Genomic DNA, 17837 nt, shown 5'->3' on the forward strand with positions numbered 1-17837 from the left:
CCTGCTACAAAAAAATCTACCTGATGAAATTTCAAAACTATTAATGCCCATACTCAACTCTAGGTATATTAGATTTAATTGATATGAAACGGAATCTGGCTATTGTTCTTTTCAAAAAATCAAAATAAATAAATAAATAAATAAACTGTGCATCCAGGGATGAGATCAAGACTTTTAGGTGGGACCTACAAACTTATTTGAAAAACAAGCATCCTCCAAATGAGTCATATGCAGTAGGTACACGTTGTATATAGTTAAGCAAATCACAAATATACTATTGCAAGCATATTACAAATATACTATTGTAAGCAACACATTTATGAAGTGCACTACAGTTTGTACTTTCTGACCAAGACTTTACCATTCTTCATACATCCTAATTGTCATGATAAAAAGCAGAACAGATGATCCAAATCAGCCATAGATCCAGAGATATTTTATTTTTAGGAGTCATATATTGTTTCTTTTCTCATATTATTATACATATGTAATTTATACATACTAGAGTTTTTTTAATACTTGCAGTGAACATTGTAGAAGAGCATATTTGTTTGTGGTCTCTGAGTACTAGAGACTTAATGTTTGCACTGCAGATGGACAGAGTTCCTCATTTCTTGGAAAAGAAAATGTACATGTGAATTTCAAGATTTGTTTCAAGAGCTGTCATTTGTTTGTACATTGTTAATTTTGCAAAATCTCATGGCAGCAGAAATGTTTCAGCAAGGATAGTTTATCTCATTCTTAGCTTATATAATAAAATTGTTTCCTTTGCTCTGTGGTCCCCTTTGCTTTTCTAAATATATAACTGTTTGCTTCAGGGATTTCTTCCTGCTTCTCTTGGAGAGCTTATATTTCATTTAAAATTACAGCCTCAAAAAAGTGAATCCTAATAATATTAGATAATGTAATTATTCATTCTTCACTAAAGGCTATAATTTATGTTGACATAAAACATAAAGTGAAGTTAACCTTTTGGGTATTTCCATCTGATATTGGTTCGGTTATCTTTCATTTTGGGCTTTGAATGCTTATATTCAGACTCATAATGAATATTCCACAGAGATGCAAATGGGATTTGTGTTTTCAGTATCTTTTATGTTTTATATTATGTTTTATATTATTTATATTTTGGTTTTCTAAAACCAAGTACTTCTATCTACTCTTTCACCATTGCAATTCTAAGACATTGGCAGTGATCTATCAACCTGATCAAAGTTGGTAATGATATCTAAAAGCCAGTTCCAGCTTTTGTTAAGCAATAAAGTGATCATAACATTACCATCCCTAAGTACTTTCCTCTTATCAATTCTCACATCCCATTCATTGCTTTATTTTTCAAAACCTTGATTTCTATGTTGCTGTTTATAATGTATATCCTATTGTGACTCAGAGCATCCTTTAATGTCATAAAAGGGTTAACATATAGAGAAGCTGCATAAGGAATTCTATGTCAAATTTATGTACCAGTCAATTCTGCTTCAGGAAAAAGTTGCTATAGAATTTCATCTAATATATATATTTGCATAATGCCTAGAGAATTTTATAGTTTTGAGTTTCAGTAATGAGTAGTTAGAAAATATAAGATTGTAAAACAAAAGCTTCTTTTCTGAAAATAGAAGACTTAGCACATTATGGTAATTAAGACAGCATTAGTAAATGTCATTTAAAACATGGCAGTGACTGCTTCTCCAGATGAAATAAAATTATTTGATTGTAGAGCCATATGGTGTATAGAAGAAATTTGATATTTTCCCCAGGAATCCAGGTTTTCATATTTTAAGTTGTAATCAAAAAGCTACCAAATTTAAAAATAATGTTTGATGTGACTAACTTAGCATGGAAAATTATTTAGAATAAATCTTTAAGGGAGAAACATATTTTTGCTAACATAATTTAATTTGTTTATTCAATATTAAAGAAGTTCAAAGAGCAGCTCAAGTAAACATATAAGTATAATAAATTTAGTAATCAAATCTCATTTACAATGTATGGAAGCAGTATGCAAAGTAGATATAGTTTATCATAACTAATACATCTGTTTTCATCATTATGGTTTCAAATGTGAAATTTTAACAATGATACCCTAAGGTAGTATTTCTCATCAGCATCACCTGGGAACTTGTTAGAATTGCAAGTTGTCTGGCCTTGCCGAAAACCAAATGAATCAAAAACTCTGGAGATTGGGCCCAGCAGACACTCCAGATGATTCTGATACAGAGTAAAGTTGGAGAATGACTACCCTAAGGTATTTTTTTATCCAATTTAATGATAGCCTAGACAAATATTTACATGAATAATATAGTGAATTTATAACAGTAGCAATTGGTGATTCCCTTCACTTACTGTCTAAAGCTAGTTTAATGCACAATTTATATTGTTACTAATTCATTTCTTACTGAATGAAGAACTCTATATTGTAAAATATACAAAGTGTTTTCTCATTTTTAAAACATGCTATCAGTAATAAAATTTGGAGCTTTTTATACATTGGAAGATAAAAATCATCAAATGATATATTATCTCATCCAACAGTTCAGAAATTTGGCTTAATAAAATAATAGTTACATGCTAATTACTTTCCATAGTTAATACTGATTCTCATAATAATCCTGAAAAGAAGATATTATTATGCCACTTTTATAGATCATTAAAATTGATGTTCAAACATTAAAACATACTTAGCCATCAGATTTTCCTGGCTTTTTTCACTTCATAAAATATTTTTGAAAATCATTCATGTTATAGCAAATATTGGTACTGTTACTAATGTACTTTATTCCTTTTTACAGCTAAATGATATTTTCTTGTGTGGATATGCCACATTTCATTTATCCATTAATGAACATTTATAGTGTTTCCATATTTAGGGTATTGTTGAGATTGCTATTATGAGTATTTGGACACAAGTTTTTTTTTTAAATACTTTTGAAGTCTTTGAATTTTTGGGGATATAGACATAGGAGTGGAATTGTTGAGTCATATGATAATATAATGTTTCATTTTCTTGTTAAAATATAATTAGTATTTGGAAGAGTTTTACATTTACAGAAAAATTAGATGGAAAGTAAAGAGAATTCTCATACATTTCTTACCCCTCCTATACCTCTGGTCATTAATAACTTACATTGATGTGGTACAAATGTGTTATAATTAAGGAACCCATACTAATGAATTTTTATTAACTGAAATCCATAGTTTATATTAATGTTTACTTTGTGTTATATAGTTCTATGAATTTTGTCAAATGAATAATGTCAAGTATCCACCATTACAGATTCATGCATAATAGTTTCATTCCTCTAAAAATTACCAGTGTTTCACTGATTTATCATCCCCTCCTACACCCTTGTCCTTAGTCCCTAATAACAGCTAAACATTTTACTATCTCCATCATTTTGCCTTTCCCATAATGTCATGTGATTAGAATTATGTAGAATATAGCAGTTTTAGATGGCTTTTTTTTTCATTTGGCACTATATATTTAAGGTTCCTCTGTTCATAGCTTGATAGCTCCACTTGTTTAACTGTTGAAAAAAAATGCATTTCTTTAAAATTTTAAATAGATGCAGATATTTGTGTAAATGTGAGTTATGGCACATTTGGGTAAGTATCCTAATTCCTGGATTATATGATAAGATGTTTAATTTTGTTAGAAACTTACAAACTCTCTTTAAAAAATGACTGTGACATTTTTCAATCCTAAAAGCAATGAATGAAAGTTAATGTTACTTGATATCCTTACCAGTATTTAATAATATCAGTGTTTTGAATTTTAGTCATTCTAATAAGTGTTCAGTATTATATCAGTTTCATTTTAATTTTCAGTTCTCCAATGATATATCACATTCAGATCTTCTCATAAGATTATTTGCCAATTTGTTAATTGGTAGTTTTTGTTGTTTAATTTTTATATATTTTAGGATTTCCCACCTTCCTTTAGTGAATTCTAGTTTAATCCAAACATGCCCTAAAGGCAGGTTGTATGTGTATATTCTTTCAAATTTATTAATGTATATTTATGGCCCAGAATTTGATTAATCTTGTTAAATGTCTCATGTGAGCTTGAGAATAATGTGTAGTCTGCTGTTGTTTTATAAAATAGTCTACAGATGTCCATCATATCTAGTTGATTGTGTTGTTGAGCCGAAATATCTCTTTTCTTATTTTCTACCTGTTGAATCTGTAAATTTCTTACAGAGGGATATTAATGTCTCCAGCTATAACAGCATATTCATCTATTTCTCCTTTCAGTTATATGAATGTTTACCTCATAGTGTTTGATATTCTGTTTTAATACATTTTCTTGAAAATTGATGTCTTTATTATTATAAATACCCCTCATTATCCCTGATTACTTCTCTTTCTCTGAATTCTACTCTCACTGAAATTAATATAACTATTCTTACTTTCTTTTGATCATTTTTATATGGTTCATATTTTTATCTTTATTTTTTACTTTTAATCCACATGCATATATATATATATATATATATATATATATATATATATATATATGCATTAAGTTGGTTTCTTATAGACTACATAATGTTGGATCATGGTTTTTAATTTAATTCAACTAAAAAAATAAATATCCACTACATGCCTCCTCACAACACATTACCTTTATTTATCACTTATGTGCCTATTAAAAACATGAATTATTGACCTATACTAATGAGGTGATATCACAATCTGTGACTCTATACTTAATGGTCCAAATTTACTCTCCTTTTCTTTTCTTTTATTGATCACCTGTCATGTATCATTGACTATTTATTGTAGCTTTTAGTTACTGCAATGTTTTATACCCAGTAATATGGCTTAAATGCTTAAGTGGGCTCTATTTCACATATTGACTAAAGTGCATGGGTCTATGATGACTTTAAAATGATAAGAGCACTCTATAGAAACCACTTCTACACCTAGTTTTAATTTTGTTAGCTGATTACAAACTTTATTCTAGGACTTCCAATTGTCTAGTAATCTATGCGAAAAGTTCATGAACCCAAAGTAGTTAAGAACTGGAAATTCACTTACAAATCATCTATTTCTACTGAATAGTTTTTGCTATGTAATAAAACTGTTTTTCAGAGTAATATGAGCAATATTAATATGATCAAGGGTAAAATGTCTACCTGGTAACTGAGCCAACAGTAAAACTCCTAATCCCATTAACTCTTAGTTCAATACTTATGAAAAGTCATACTATAACTCCCATGTTCTTTAAGTAAAAATAAATATCAGCTTTGATCTAAATCAAAGAGAAAATTGCATATATAAATATAGTCAATTTCACATATACTGTCTTACATTTACATGTTAGGCTGGTTGTGAAAAAATGTGAAATTACAGCTGGGCGTGGTGGCACATGCCTATAATCCCAGCAACTCAAGACATTGAGGCAAGAGGATCAAAGATTTAAAGCCAGCATCAGAAACTTAGTGAGACTGTAAAAAAGCCCAGTGAGACCCTGTCTCCAAATAAATAATAAAAAGGGCTGGGGATGTGGCTCAGTCATAAGCACCCTGGGTTTAATCCCTGGTACCAAAAGAAATGAAATTATATGAAAAACATTGGCTTAATATTATTTAAATTCTTTAAATTTTATAATACTTTGTTTTGCTGCTATTTAAGGTTATTCATCAGTTTCATAAAAATATCTTTCTCTAGGATAAAAATATCACAGAATTTTAAAGAATTAGAAATTATAGAATCTAAATGGGTGCAAATGCTATTATAATTGTGTTTCTTCAAAACTTCAGTATGTTCTTTCTTGCCAATATGCTTTTAACACTTATCACAGACATAGGTAAATATTGAGTTTTTCCCATGAAAAAGAGACTTTGGTATTACCACAGATGTTACATAGAGCCATAAAAGTCATTTGGGGAAGCATTGTGAAATTTTCAATATACACTATATATTAGATGTGGCTTAACATTTTTGTTGGTAGTTGTTATAATTGTATTGTGATTAATAGGAAAATGTATTTTGAAAATTCTATTGTTAGTTTTTTCACCACTTTGTGTATATCTACCATCTAGGTTAAATTTTATCTAATGAAAAATTGGCTGCTGACATCATCATGATTCCCTTGCACAAAACCACTTGTTTTGTTTTTGATAATATCTCATGATGATTTTAATACTTTGATTTGTCTCATTTTTTACCATAATGTTTCTAGATGTTGAAGTTTTGCACTTAACTTTATTAAGCATTAATTCATCATGTTAGATATGTATATTACTATTTTAAAATCAAATATGGAAAGTTTACAGCAATTATTTTTTGAAACTTTTCTATCCCTTTCTCTTTTTTTTTTCTTTCTGGTACTCCCACTATAAATACTTCCACTATGCATCTTTATCATGTAAATATTATATTGAAATTCAGTTCCTTTCATTTTTATTTTCTCCTTATTTTTCAGATTGCAGAATCTATGTTGTTCTATCTTCAAGCTTGCTGATTTTCTCTTGAAATTAAATGTTACTTCCCTCTTTTAAGTTTTTCTTTCCAATTATTATATTTTTCAAATATAAAATACACATTTCAGTTTTTCTGTATAATTTATATATATTTGTTAATGTTTTTATTTGATGAGACATTGTCTTTATAAATTTATCTTTTTTTGAACATATTTTAATACTTTCTCTGAAGAATTTTTTAGTTAAATCTGACATCTGGGTTTGCTCACACTCTAATTAATGTATTTTTCATAGACACATAAATTTTAAGTATTTATGTGGTACTGTGTGAAGTTTTCATACCTATGTACAATGCACAATGATAAGGCCAGGGTAATTGGTATATCCATCACCTCAGACATTTATCATTTCTTTGTGTTGGTTACATTCAAAATCCTGTCACTGGGTATTTCTTCTCATTGTTTAAATACCTTTACCTTTTTATTGCTGCACTATAGCTATACATGATTCTGGGATTCATTTTGACATACTTATATATGCATATAATTAAATATACAATTAAATGCTGTCAACCATAGTTACATTTATTCAGAACATGGAAGTTATGGCTGTTATCCAGTCATAAACCTCTGTATATATTAATCATCTTTTCTCTATTTCCCCATGATATGGTTTGGATATGAATTATCTCTGAGAGACTCATATGAGAGAAGCTGAGTCCCCATTGCAACAAAGTTGAGAGGCAAAAGAACCTTTAACTGAAGGAACTTTTTTGGAGGAAATTAAGTCCTTGGAAAGAGATTAATGTAGTTTCCATGGGGCCCTAGTTAGTTCTCAAAAGAGTAGGTTGTTAGAAAGCGAGGTCACCCCCATACACTTAGCCTCAGTTTTTCTATTTCTTTACCATGTTGTGACACAGCCAAGAGGGTTCTCAATAAAGGCTAAAATGCATAGGGCTGATTTATCTTCAGCCTTCAGCCTCCAAAACTGTGTGCTTAACAAAACTTTTTCTTTATATGTTGTTTAACCTCAAGGATTTTATTATAGTAAGATAAAAATGGACTAATAAAGCTCCCCACAATTTCCAGCTTCTCACAGTCAATTTTATTCCCTGCTTTTCTGTGGATATATGAGTCACTATTTCCTCTTTCTTTTCATGTCCTCTTATATTTTTTGAAAACCAGAAGCTTTAGGTCCTAACTATAGCAACTCTAGATCCTGAGTAAAAGATGGATAAAATTGATGAAAAATGAAAATTTCTAAAACATCATAAAGTGTATATAACAATAATTGTATATATTGGAACTGAAAATATAATATTTGAAATTAATAGCTATTTTTATATATGGGTTCAATATCAGAGTATACTAATGAATTTGAAGGTAAGTTAACTGAAAATAGTTCAACTAAAGGAATGAGAGAAAAAGCTGGGAAATGACAACAGAGGATGCATGACATGTTCAAAATGTCCAACACACATGTAATTGGAATTCTAAGAGGTGAGGGAAGTGAGAATGGAATACAAACAATATTTAAAGAAATGATAGTTTGGGAAATTTTTTTCAAATATGACAGTGGATATCGATCCACAGATTAAAGTTCAGCAAATCAACAAGCATAAATAAGTAAAACCTTGCCTATACACATTGTGGTAGTTATTCAAATTATTGAAAAATCAAAGAAAATTAACCACATGTAAACAGTAAATAATATACACATGCATTGAAATATCACATGGAGCTCCATTATTATGCACAAGTTTTATGTGTTTTACTAAAATATTTTTTTAGTTGTTGAAAGACATTTATTTTATTTCTTTATATGTGGTGCTGAGAATCAAAACTAGTGCCTCACACTGCCAGGCAAGTGTGCTACTGCTGAGCCCCAGCCCCAGCTCCCAAGTTTTATGTTTTTATGTATCATTTAAAATAAATTTAAGCTGGGTGTGGTGGCACATGCCTGTAATCCCAGCATATCCGGAGGCAGAGACAGGAGGATCAAGAGTTTAAAGGCAGCCTCAGTAATGGTGAAGCACTAAGCAACTCAGTGAGACACTCACTTGTCTAAGTAAAATACAAAATAGGGCTGGGAATGTGGCTCAGTGGCCAAGTGCCCCCAAGTTCAATGCTCAGTACCCAAATAAATAAATAAACTTAATTAAAAGGGGCATCAGTGTTGGAAGGGAAATGCAGATCTCCTAGGACTAGATTAGTTCCCAGAAGAATGGGTTGTTCTGAGGGAGCCTGGAACCACCTCTGAATCTCTTTTGTTGCACCACTTGCCACTCTCACATATGCTCCTACCATTGTGCTGCCATCCACTGTGACTGCCATACCAGAACAAAGCAGATGCTGGCATTATGCTCTTGAACCCCCTTAACTGTGAGCTAAATAAATGTCTTTCCTTTAAAAAGAAAATATAAAACTTATCAGCCAGATAAAAGACACATTCTTGAAAGCAGCTACAGTTAGGGAGCTGAATTTTAGCAGAAGAAACAGAAGCTCAAACAAGATGAGAAACTGTTCAAATTTTTCAAGGACTAAGGGAATTCTAGGAAAAGGTCTTTTGATATGAAAACTGAATAGTCCCAAGCAATAAGGACAGTGTGTTCCTCTATTGAGTGTAATTGTGCAGTATCTTTAAATTGGTAAAAGAAAATAAATGCCAATTTGCATTCTGTTCTTCACAATTGATGGCAGAATTGAATATACATAAATCCTCTTCAAAAATTAAATCAAAATTAAGATGTTTTGACAAAAATAAATGTTGAAAGAATTTATCACAGGAGACTTGAACCTAAGTAAAAGAATTCCTCTGCCTGAAGGAAAATTATCTCATATAGAAGAAATCACAGAAAGGAATGAAAGGCCCAACAAAAAGTAAATATATGGGCAAAAGATAAATGAATATTACCTGTTTAGGAGAGAAATAACAATAATGTCTCATAAAATATGGCATTCATAATGTCAAAAATAAGACAACAATGACCAATCTTTATGTAAAATTCTAGACATTATTTTGAAGTGATAAAATGATCAATTTAATTAAATTGATAGATATTACAAACTGTAGTGTAACAGTTACCAAAACTTTTGATGCAATGAGTCATTTAATCTCAAGGATATTTGTGGTCCTAAAGAATGTTTCTTTATATGGGTTAAATCTATTGATATTTCCCATACTTAAAAATCCAACTATAATAAGCCAACTGTGTATTAACATAGGTGTCATATGTTAAATAAACAGGTTTTCTAAAACTAAACTAAAATTAAGAAGAATTGTTTTTTAATAGATTTCAAATGCTATTAATTCCATTTTCATAGGAGACAGCATATTTGCAATTGCATTTAAAATATTATACTCTCACATTCCATAAGCCTCTGTATTAAACCACTGAGTATTCATGAAAACGTCAAATGAAAAAAATATGATTTTAAGATTATTATGAAGATAATTTTCACATTATTCCCTGAAAATATTTTTGGGACACAAATTTTTTTTCTAAACCAGACTTTAAAAATATGTTTTAGATTCATGGAAATATTAACAAAAGATGACATAGACAAAAACCTAATAGACAAGAGGAAATAGAATCTTATAAATATTTAATTGAAAAGAGGAATAAAAAACAGATGGAACAAAGACAAAATACTATAAAATTATATACATAAGTGCATATCTATTGATAATTACCTTAAATTTAAATAGTTTACTATTCCAATTAATATAAATTTAAATACACAAGAAATTAAAATTGTATTTAAATGATTTTATTAGAGTTGTACTCTAATTATAAGAACACAGGAGTAATGAAGAATGAGAAAAGATATGTCTTTTAAAGCTGAAAGGGTGGTGTGAAACAACCCAGATGACTGTTATACATAGTACAGTGAGTGAAAGAAGCCAGAGACAACATAATGCATACTCTGTTTTCATTTATATGAAGTTCAAAGCAGAAAAATCATTAAGAGATAATTTAGGATATTCCTACTCCTTTGAAGACAGACTGAGAAGGACCATATGTAGCCTTTCTAGAGTATGGGAACCATTTAATATTCTTACTTTTTTGTGATCATGCAGCCATACACATGTAAAATATATCTTCAAGTTGTGTATTGTAATTAGTGAATTTGTATGTTATTTATTATAAAATGAGTAAATTAAATTTGTTTTAAAGCTATAGTGTGGCAGGCATCATTAAAATATATTTTGTAGTCATTATAGGCTTTAGCTGTAAAGAAGACTAAATTTGGCAATTGAAGAAAATATGGGACTGAAATATTGAATAATAGCAACATAATAGATAGAAAAATAATGGTTTGAGTATAAACATATTAAGATCTTTGTCCTGATCAAAGAAGGATATATGTGTTGGTTAGCCAAATTAAGTCTGCCATGCATAAAACTCTTACATTAAGTGTACATAAATAGAATGTGTAATATATTGACTAATAGAGGGGGAAACCAAGAGAATGAGGAATCGGTAATTCAGTAGAATGCAAGGAAATATGGTAAATGGCCCCCAAAATATCATGGTCCATAAAAGACATAAGATAAAATAATAAAGAAAGAATAAGTCCAAGCATATCAAAATCAAAATAAATATAAATGTATATAGCTGTCTGTGAAGAGATAATGACTCATATTAGCTGCTTCCTCAGATTCCAAGTAATAAATTTCTGCAACTTAGAAATAAATGTATTGTTTGAAACATAAATGTATTGATATTTACTCTGTTTCCTTAAATACAATAATAGATTTCATATCAATAATTACACACTAACTTCTGTTTTCCTTTTGCTTGTAGTCTGATCTCAGCCATGAAATGGAATCTGATATCATAGATGTGGTAAGTGGTCTTTCAACACTTTGTTTTATAAAATATTGATGACCATATATTTCTTTATTGTTGTTTATATTCTACTAATCTATCAGTGCTCTTAAATGATTTCAGTTTTTATCCATCAACAGCAATGGCATAGACTTCAAATATAGTTAAATAATTTACTTGGTGCACATCTGAAATTTCAGACTGCATTATTAATAATGATATTTTAATAGTGTTTGCTATTTATACTAGTTAATACATATTTTGCTAAGTCAAAGTGATACCTCATTATTCTTCACATTTACCCACTGTAACTCTTATTTTTTCACTTTACACATCAGAAAACTAATGTTTAAGCAAGTTAAGTAACTTGCTCAATGTGCAACACAGGTGCCCATTCAGAAGTGCCAGAGCCCTCCAAGGCAGCTCCATCCACAGGATCAACTCTAAACTCATGACGTGATCTACCTCAGACTACTCTTATTTCTCTCTATGTTCCCTCCATCACCTCAAGCCCATTTCTTGAGGCTAGGATACTAATTCCTATAGTATTCTATATAAAATATAGGTAAACATATATAATAAATTTTAGAATATAATGATATTATTTTGTGGCATACAAATGAAATTGGATAAAAATCAAGTAAATAAGTAACTGCTTCTTATATAAGATAATGTTTTAGAATATGAGAGAAAGATAACCAACCCATGAACCTAATGAAAAAGATATCTTATAATAAGCAAATATGAGAAGTAACTCCCCAGTACATTCTAAAGTTAAATCTAGTCTCTTTACTAACCTTTGTTAGTTGAAACACTCTTCCCATATTATTTTTCTTTTGTGAAGTTTTGCTTTGGGTAGAAATCATAACATATTCTGAAATTTCTAATCAACTAGGAAAACAGGTGTTAATATACTTTATAAGTCAAAATTATTTGAAATTATTAATGTCAAGTAGTGACACAGATAAATTCATCTTACAATGTCACTGTTTGGGAAATACTTCACCTCAATTCATTCCACCAAATGTAAACTTGGGCCCACAATTTTTGCCTTGGTTACCTCTGTTCAGTCTTGTTTTTCCCCTTTGGGAAATAAAAACATGCTCACCCTCTCCAGATTTACAGATTATCAGGAGTTTTTAGTTGAGGCTGAAATAATCATAGAAATTGTTTTCCTTAATTCTAGGTAGATTGAGCTAGTATGGATTTGAAAGACATTTAAGAGGCTCAAGCAATTAGGATTACCATTTGCAAAAGAGGAACCATTTTTGACTGAGAAATGACTTCCTTTCCAATATGTTGATGTTTAAAAGTAATTTATTTGGCTTTAAGATTTATTCTTTGCCTGTGAGAAATTTTCCCTGAGAGATCTACAGGTGTTAAGAAGTCTGTTTTCTTTTAAGTGCAAGAAAATATTGGGGTTCCTTCTGAAAGACAGGTGTTTTTTTTTTGTTGTTGTTGTTTTTGAGGCCAAGTTGAAAGAAAGCATGAAGACATGGAATTCATAAGAGAGACTGGAGAAGGAAAAAAGGATCAAAAGTGGGCTGCTTGACAGATTTTTTTTTTTTAAATTGAACTCAGGAGTATTTAACCACTGAGCAACATCCCCAGGCCTTTTTAAGTTTTATCTTGATACAGGGTCTCACTAACTTGTTAGGGCCTCAGTTTGTTCCTAAGACTGTCCTTGAAATTGTAATCCTCCTGACTCATCCTTTTGAGTCCCTGGGTTACAGGCATGTGCCGCTGTGCCTTGGTAATTGACAATTTTTTTAGGGTCAGGCAACTGTGATATTTTGTTTTATAATATTTTAATTTGTACACAAAACACAAAAGTTATGAATATTAATGGGGTATCATGAAATGTTCAATATAGTGATGTTTATACAGATTAAACACATTTATCTCCTCAAAATTTATTGTTTGTGGCAAACACTTTCAGAATCCTTTCTTCTAGCTTTTTCAAATATACAGTTTATAATTTATTCCATAATTATTATCTACAGTCTCCATACTGTACAATTATACCTTATAGCTTCTTGGTACATTCTGTTGTAACTTAAAAACCATTGATCAAATTTCCCCCATCCCTCACCCTTTCTCTATTCTGGACCCCTACTATCACTCAACTCTAAATTTTATTAGATCTATTTATTAGGATGCACAAATGAGTGAAATAATGCAGTTTTTGTCTTTCTTGTCTCACTTTAATTTAACATAATGATCTCTAGTTACATTTATGTTGTTAAAAGTGGCAGGTTTCTATTATTTTTACAGGTTAATAGTATTCCGTTGTGAATATGTACCACATTTTCTTTATCAATGGTTATTGAGCCTGGTAGTGTAATTAACAAAATAGTGCAGATGTCTCTTTGACATACTAATTTCATTTCTTTTGGATATATGCCCAAGAGTGGAACTATTCAACCATGTAGTAGTTCAAATTTTAATATTTTGAGGAACCTCCATAGCAGCTTTTTTTAAAAATGTGTAGTTTAATATTTGCATCTGGAGTTAATTATCTGCTCTGTAAGTATCACTGCATACTTCTTAAAATGTAAACACATTTAAATTTATCATATTTGCTACTAAGCCATTTAAGTTAGGCCTGGAATTAACAAACCATAGCAAGTCAGCAAACAGCTTTTGGAATCAAAATATAAATAGAAGAGCAACTCATGAATTTGCTTCTTTTTCTATTTTACTGAGGCAAAATGTGTGAGTGTGTACAAACATATAAATAGTTCCCTGTGAAACAAGAGTCTACCTTCTCAAAGGTCTAAATTATAGTCTAGGGCACTTAAAGGGTAGCAGCATCTAGCCACATGAAATTTTCTGATTCCCCATAATATCAGGGGATAAAAATCAATAAGTTTAAATTTTTGTTTATTTTTCCCTTTCAAAAATTTTCAACTAAGATCAAAATATTTTGTCCAGAACTGACTGCAATTAAATTCCAATTCAACATCATTTAAAGTAATGTAACTACACATTTGGCATTTTCAATAGGAAGGTTAATTAGTTATTGTGCAGACTACCTGGAACTGAAGCACTCTATCCCTATCTAATTTGTCCCTTCCTGGCTCCATCATGCTAACTGCCCCCATCCACTGACTCAGTTAAACTGATAACACTGTGCAAAAAATAATATATTATACATTTATAATTTTAAATTATATATGGCCAGTTCAAAAACAACAACAAAAATATATAAAACCCAACAACTACCTCCATACCACCCAACCCCTGGTCAAGACTTGAGGAGTTCAAGTCTCCATTTGTAGTCAAATGAGTAAGTTAAAGGAGAAAAGGGAGAAGGGGAAGGCTCACAAGGCCACAACTAGAGAGATAGTGTAAAATTCAAGTCCCAAATTTGCAAGTATGAGCATTGAAAGAACTCATATACTCTAGTATCCTGTCTTCAACTAACAAGTCCTGCCCAGGACATGAAGATCAAACCAAGTCAGGATTCTGTGCCAAGTGAAATTCTAAACCTTTAACACATGCAAGCTGTGAAAACAATTCAAATCAGCAGCTGGTAAAGCAATCTAAGCTAATGGCATCATTTCCATTTTCCTCTGTGTCTTGGACAGACCTTACTTCAAATCATCCCCAATCATTTCAGCAGCTCAAAGCTCTCATATGCAGAGACAGGGAAGAGAATAACCAGCTATAGAATTTGATAACTTTATTCATGTATGAGAAAATAAATAGTGGGTTTAATAATTTGCATCCCTAAAAACTGTTCCTTTTTCTCTACATCCTCACCAAGACTTGTTATCTTTATTCTTTTAAATATTAGTCATTCTTACTCGGGTAGATTGTATCTCATTTCAGTTTTGATTTTTTTTATTGATTGTTCAAAACATTACAGAGCTCATGATATATCATCTTTCATACATTTGATTCAATTGGGTTATGAACTCCCATTCTTACCCCAAATACAAATTGCAGAATCACATAGGTTACACACTCACATTTTTACATAATGGCATATTAGTGACTGTTGTATTCTGCTACCATTCCTATCCCCTACTATCCCCCCTCCCCTCCCATCCCCTCCCATCTTCCCTCTCTACCTCCTCTGCTGTTGTTCAATTCTCTCCCTTTTTCCCCTCCCCCTTGCCCCTCACAACCTCTTATAATTTTGTGTAACATTGAAGGTCTCCTACCATTTCCATATGCTTTCCCTTCTCTCTCCCTTTCTCTCCCCCACTCGTCTTTGTTTAATGTTAGTCTTTTCCTCATGCTCTTCCTTCCTGTTCTGTTCTTAGTTGCTCTCTTTATATCAAAGAAGACATTTGGCATTTGTTTTTTAAGGATTGGCTAGCTTCACTTAGCATAATCTGCTCTAATGCCATCCATTTCCCTGCAAATTCTATGATTTTGTCATTTTTTAGTGCTGCATAATACTCCATTGTGTATAGATGCCACATTTTTTTATCCATTCATCTATTGAAGGGCATCTAGGTTGGTTCCACAGTCTAGCTATTGTGAATTGTGCCACTATAATCATTGATGTGGCAGTATCCCTATAGTACTCTCTTTGAATTATAATTCCCTGATTATTAGTGATGCTGAACATTTTTTCATGTACCTGTTGGCTATTTGTATCTCCCTTTGAAAAATGTCTATTCAGTGCTGGGCATACTGGTGTATACTTATAATCCCAGCAACTCTGTAAACTGAGGCAGGAGGATCACAAGTTTGAGGCCATACTCAGCAACTAAGGTACACCCTCAGCAATCAAGTGACATGCTGTCTAAAAATGAAAAGTAAAAAAAGTACTGGGGATGTAGTTCAGTGGTAAAGTACTCCAGGGTTCAACCAAGTACCAAAAGAAAAAACAGGAGGAAAAGGAAGAGAAATGTCTATTTACATATATCACACATTTTTCTTTTTTAAAAAATATCTTTATTTTTAATTATTTATTTTTTTATGTGGTGCTGAGGATCGAATCCAGGGCTTCATGCATGCAAGGCAAGTGCTCTACCACTGAGGCATAACCCCGACCCATATTACACATTTTTCAATTGAGTTACTTATTTATAATTTAATTTTTGCAGCATCATATTTTCTGTATTGAGCCACTTATCAAATATATACTTTGCAAGTATCTTCTTTCATTCTGTAGGCTGTCTGACTATTCTTTTGAGTTTTTACTTTGCAGTGTAGAAACTTTTTTGTTTGATATAATCCCATTTGTCTATTTATGCTTTCCTTTCCTAGGCTCTTGGGGTCTTGTACAAAAAAAATCCTTTTCCATTCTAATATTCTGAAGCATTTCTTCTGTTTTTTTTTCTCTAGTGGTTTCATAGTTTCAGTTTCTTACATAAAAGTCTTTAAATCACATAACTTGTTCCTTGAAACTGGCAAGAGAGAGGGATTTAGCTTCATTACTGCACATGTGGATATTCAATTTTACCAGCACCATTTATTGAAAATACTACCCTTATATTTTATTAAGAATAACTTGTGTTAGTAAAAATTTTAACATAAGCTGAATGACTTTTGCTGTGTTTACTACTGAATAAATCTGGGAGAATAATGGTTATTGTTGATAATAAATGCTCAGAAGCTCAAAAAAAAAAGAATAACTTGTGTTTACGTTCATCAATATATTGGTTTGTAGTTTTCTTTCCTTGATATATCTTTATCTGGTTTTAGTATTAGTTTGATCCCTGATTCATAAAAGGAATTCGGGAATATATTTTTTTCTTTTTCTATTTCATGGAATAATTAGAACAGGATAGCCACTAGTTCTTCTTTAAAAGTCTGGTATAAGTCAGGTATGAATCCATCTGGTCCCAGGCTTTCCTTTTTTGGAAGGATTTTTATTACAGTTTCAATAATATTGCTTAATATTGATCTGTTTAGGTTTCCTATGTTCTCTTAGTTCAATTTGGATAGAATATGTATTTAGAAACTTATGTATATCTTGATAGATTTTATTGGAATATATGTTTTCAAAACATTCTCTGAAGATTCTCTGGATTTTGGAAATGTCTGTTGTGATATTTGCATTTTCATCTGTATCTTTGTTAATTTGGTTCATTTATCCCTTTTGGTTATTTTGGATAAGGGTTTATCTTTTGAAAGAAACAAATCATAATTACATTGATTCTTTGTTGTTTTTATTGTATTCTCTATCTCATTGATTTTGGTTCTTAATTATTTACTGTCTTCTTATGGTTTTGGAATGTTTGCTCCTGCTTTTGTAGGGCCTTGAGTTATAACATTAGAGTGTTTATTTGTATCTTTTTTTGTTGTTGTTAAATAGGCACTTACTGTCTAATGCCATTTAGAACTGCCTTCATAGTGTCCCAGAAATTTTCTTATGTTATATAAATACCCTTGAGTGATTCTCGGAATTTTATTTTCCCTCTGATTCTTTCTAAGATCAATTTCTCATTCCAAAGTGTATTGTTTAATCTCCATGTGTTTATGTGGTTTCTATGATTTCTCTTGCTGATAATTTCTGATTTTATTCCACTATGCTCTGATATTAATATAAGGGATTTTTTTTATTTTCTAAGACTTGTTCTGTGACCTAAAATATGATCTAATTTAGAAAAGGTTTCATG

At 30.9% G+C, this 17837-nt stretch overlaps 1 protein-coding gene across 1 annotated transcript in view; it reads left to right on the plus strand.

Annotated features, from left to right (window-relative positions):
• The window catches only part of LOC143638576 (uncharacterized), a 452770-nt gene that overhangs the window by 160366 nt on the left and 274567 nt on the right, over positions 1 to 17837 (plus strand). Inside the window, exon 8 of the mRNA XM_077106457.1 lies at positions 11233 to 11274. Within this exon, the coding sequence (XP_076962572.1) occupies positions 11233 to 11274 (42 nt within the window). The remainder of the gene's footprint in view (positions 1 to 11232; positions 11275 to 17837) is intronic.

Source organism: Callospermophilus lateralis, chromosome X (assembly GCF_048772815.1).
Source record: "Callospermophilus lateralis isolate mCalLat2 chromosome X, mCalLat2.hap1, whole genome shotgun sequence".
Taxonomy (NCBI): domain Eukaryota; kingdom Metazoa; phylum Chordata; class Mammalia; order Rodentia; family Sciuridae; genus Callospermophilus; species Callospermophilus lateralis.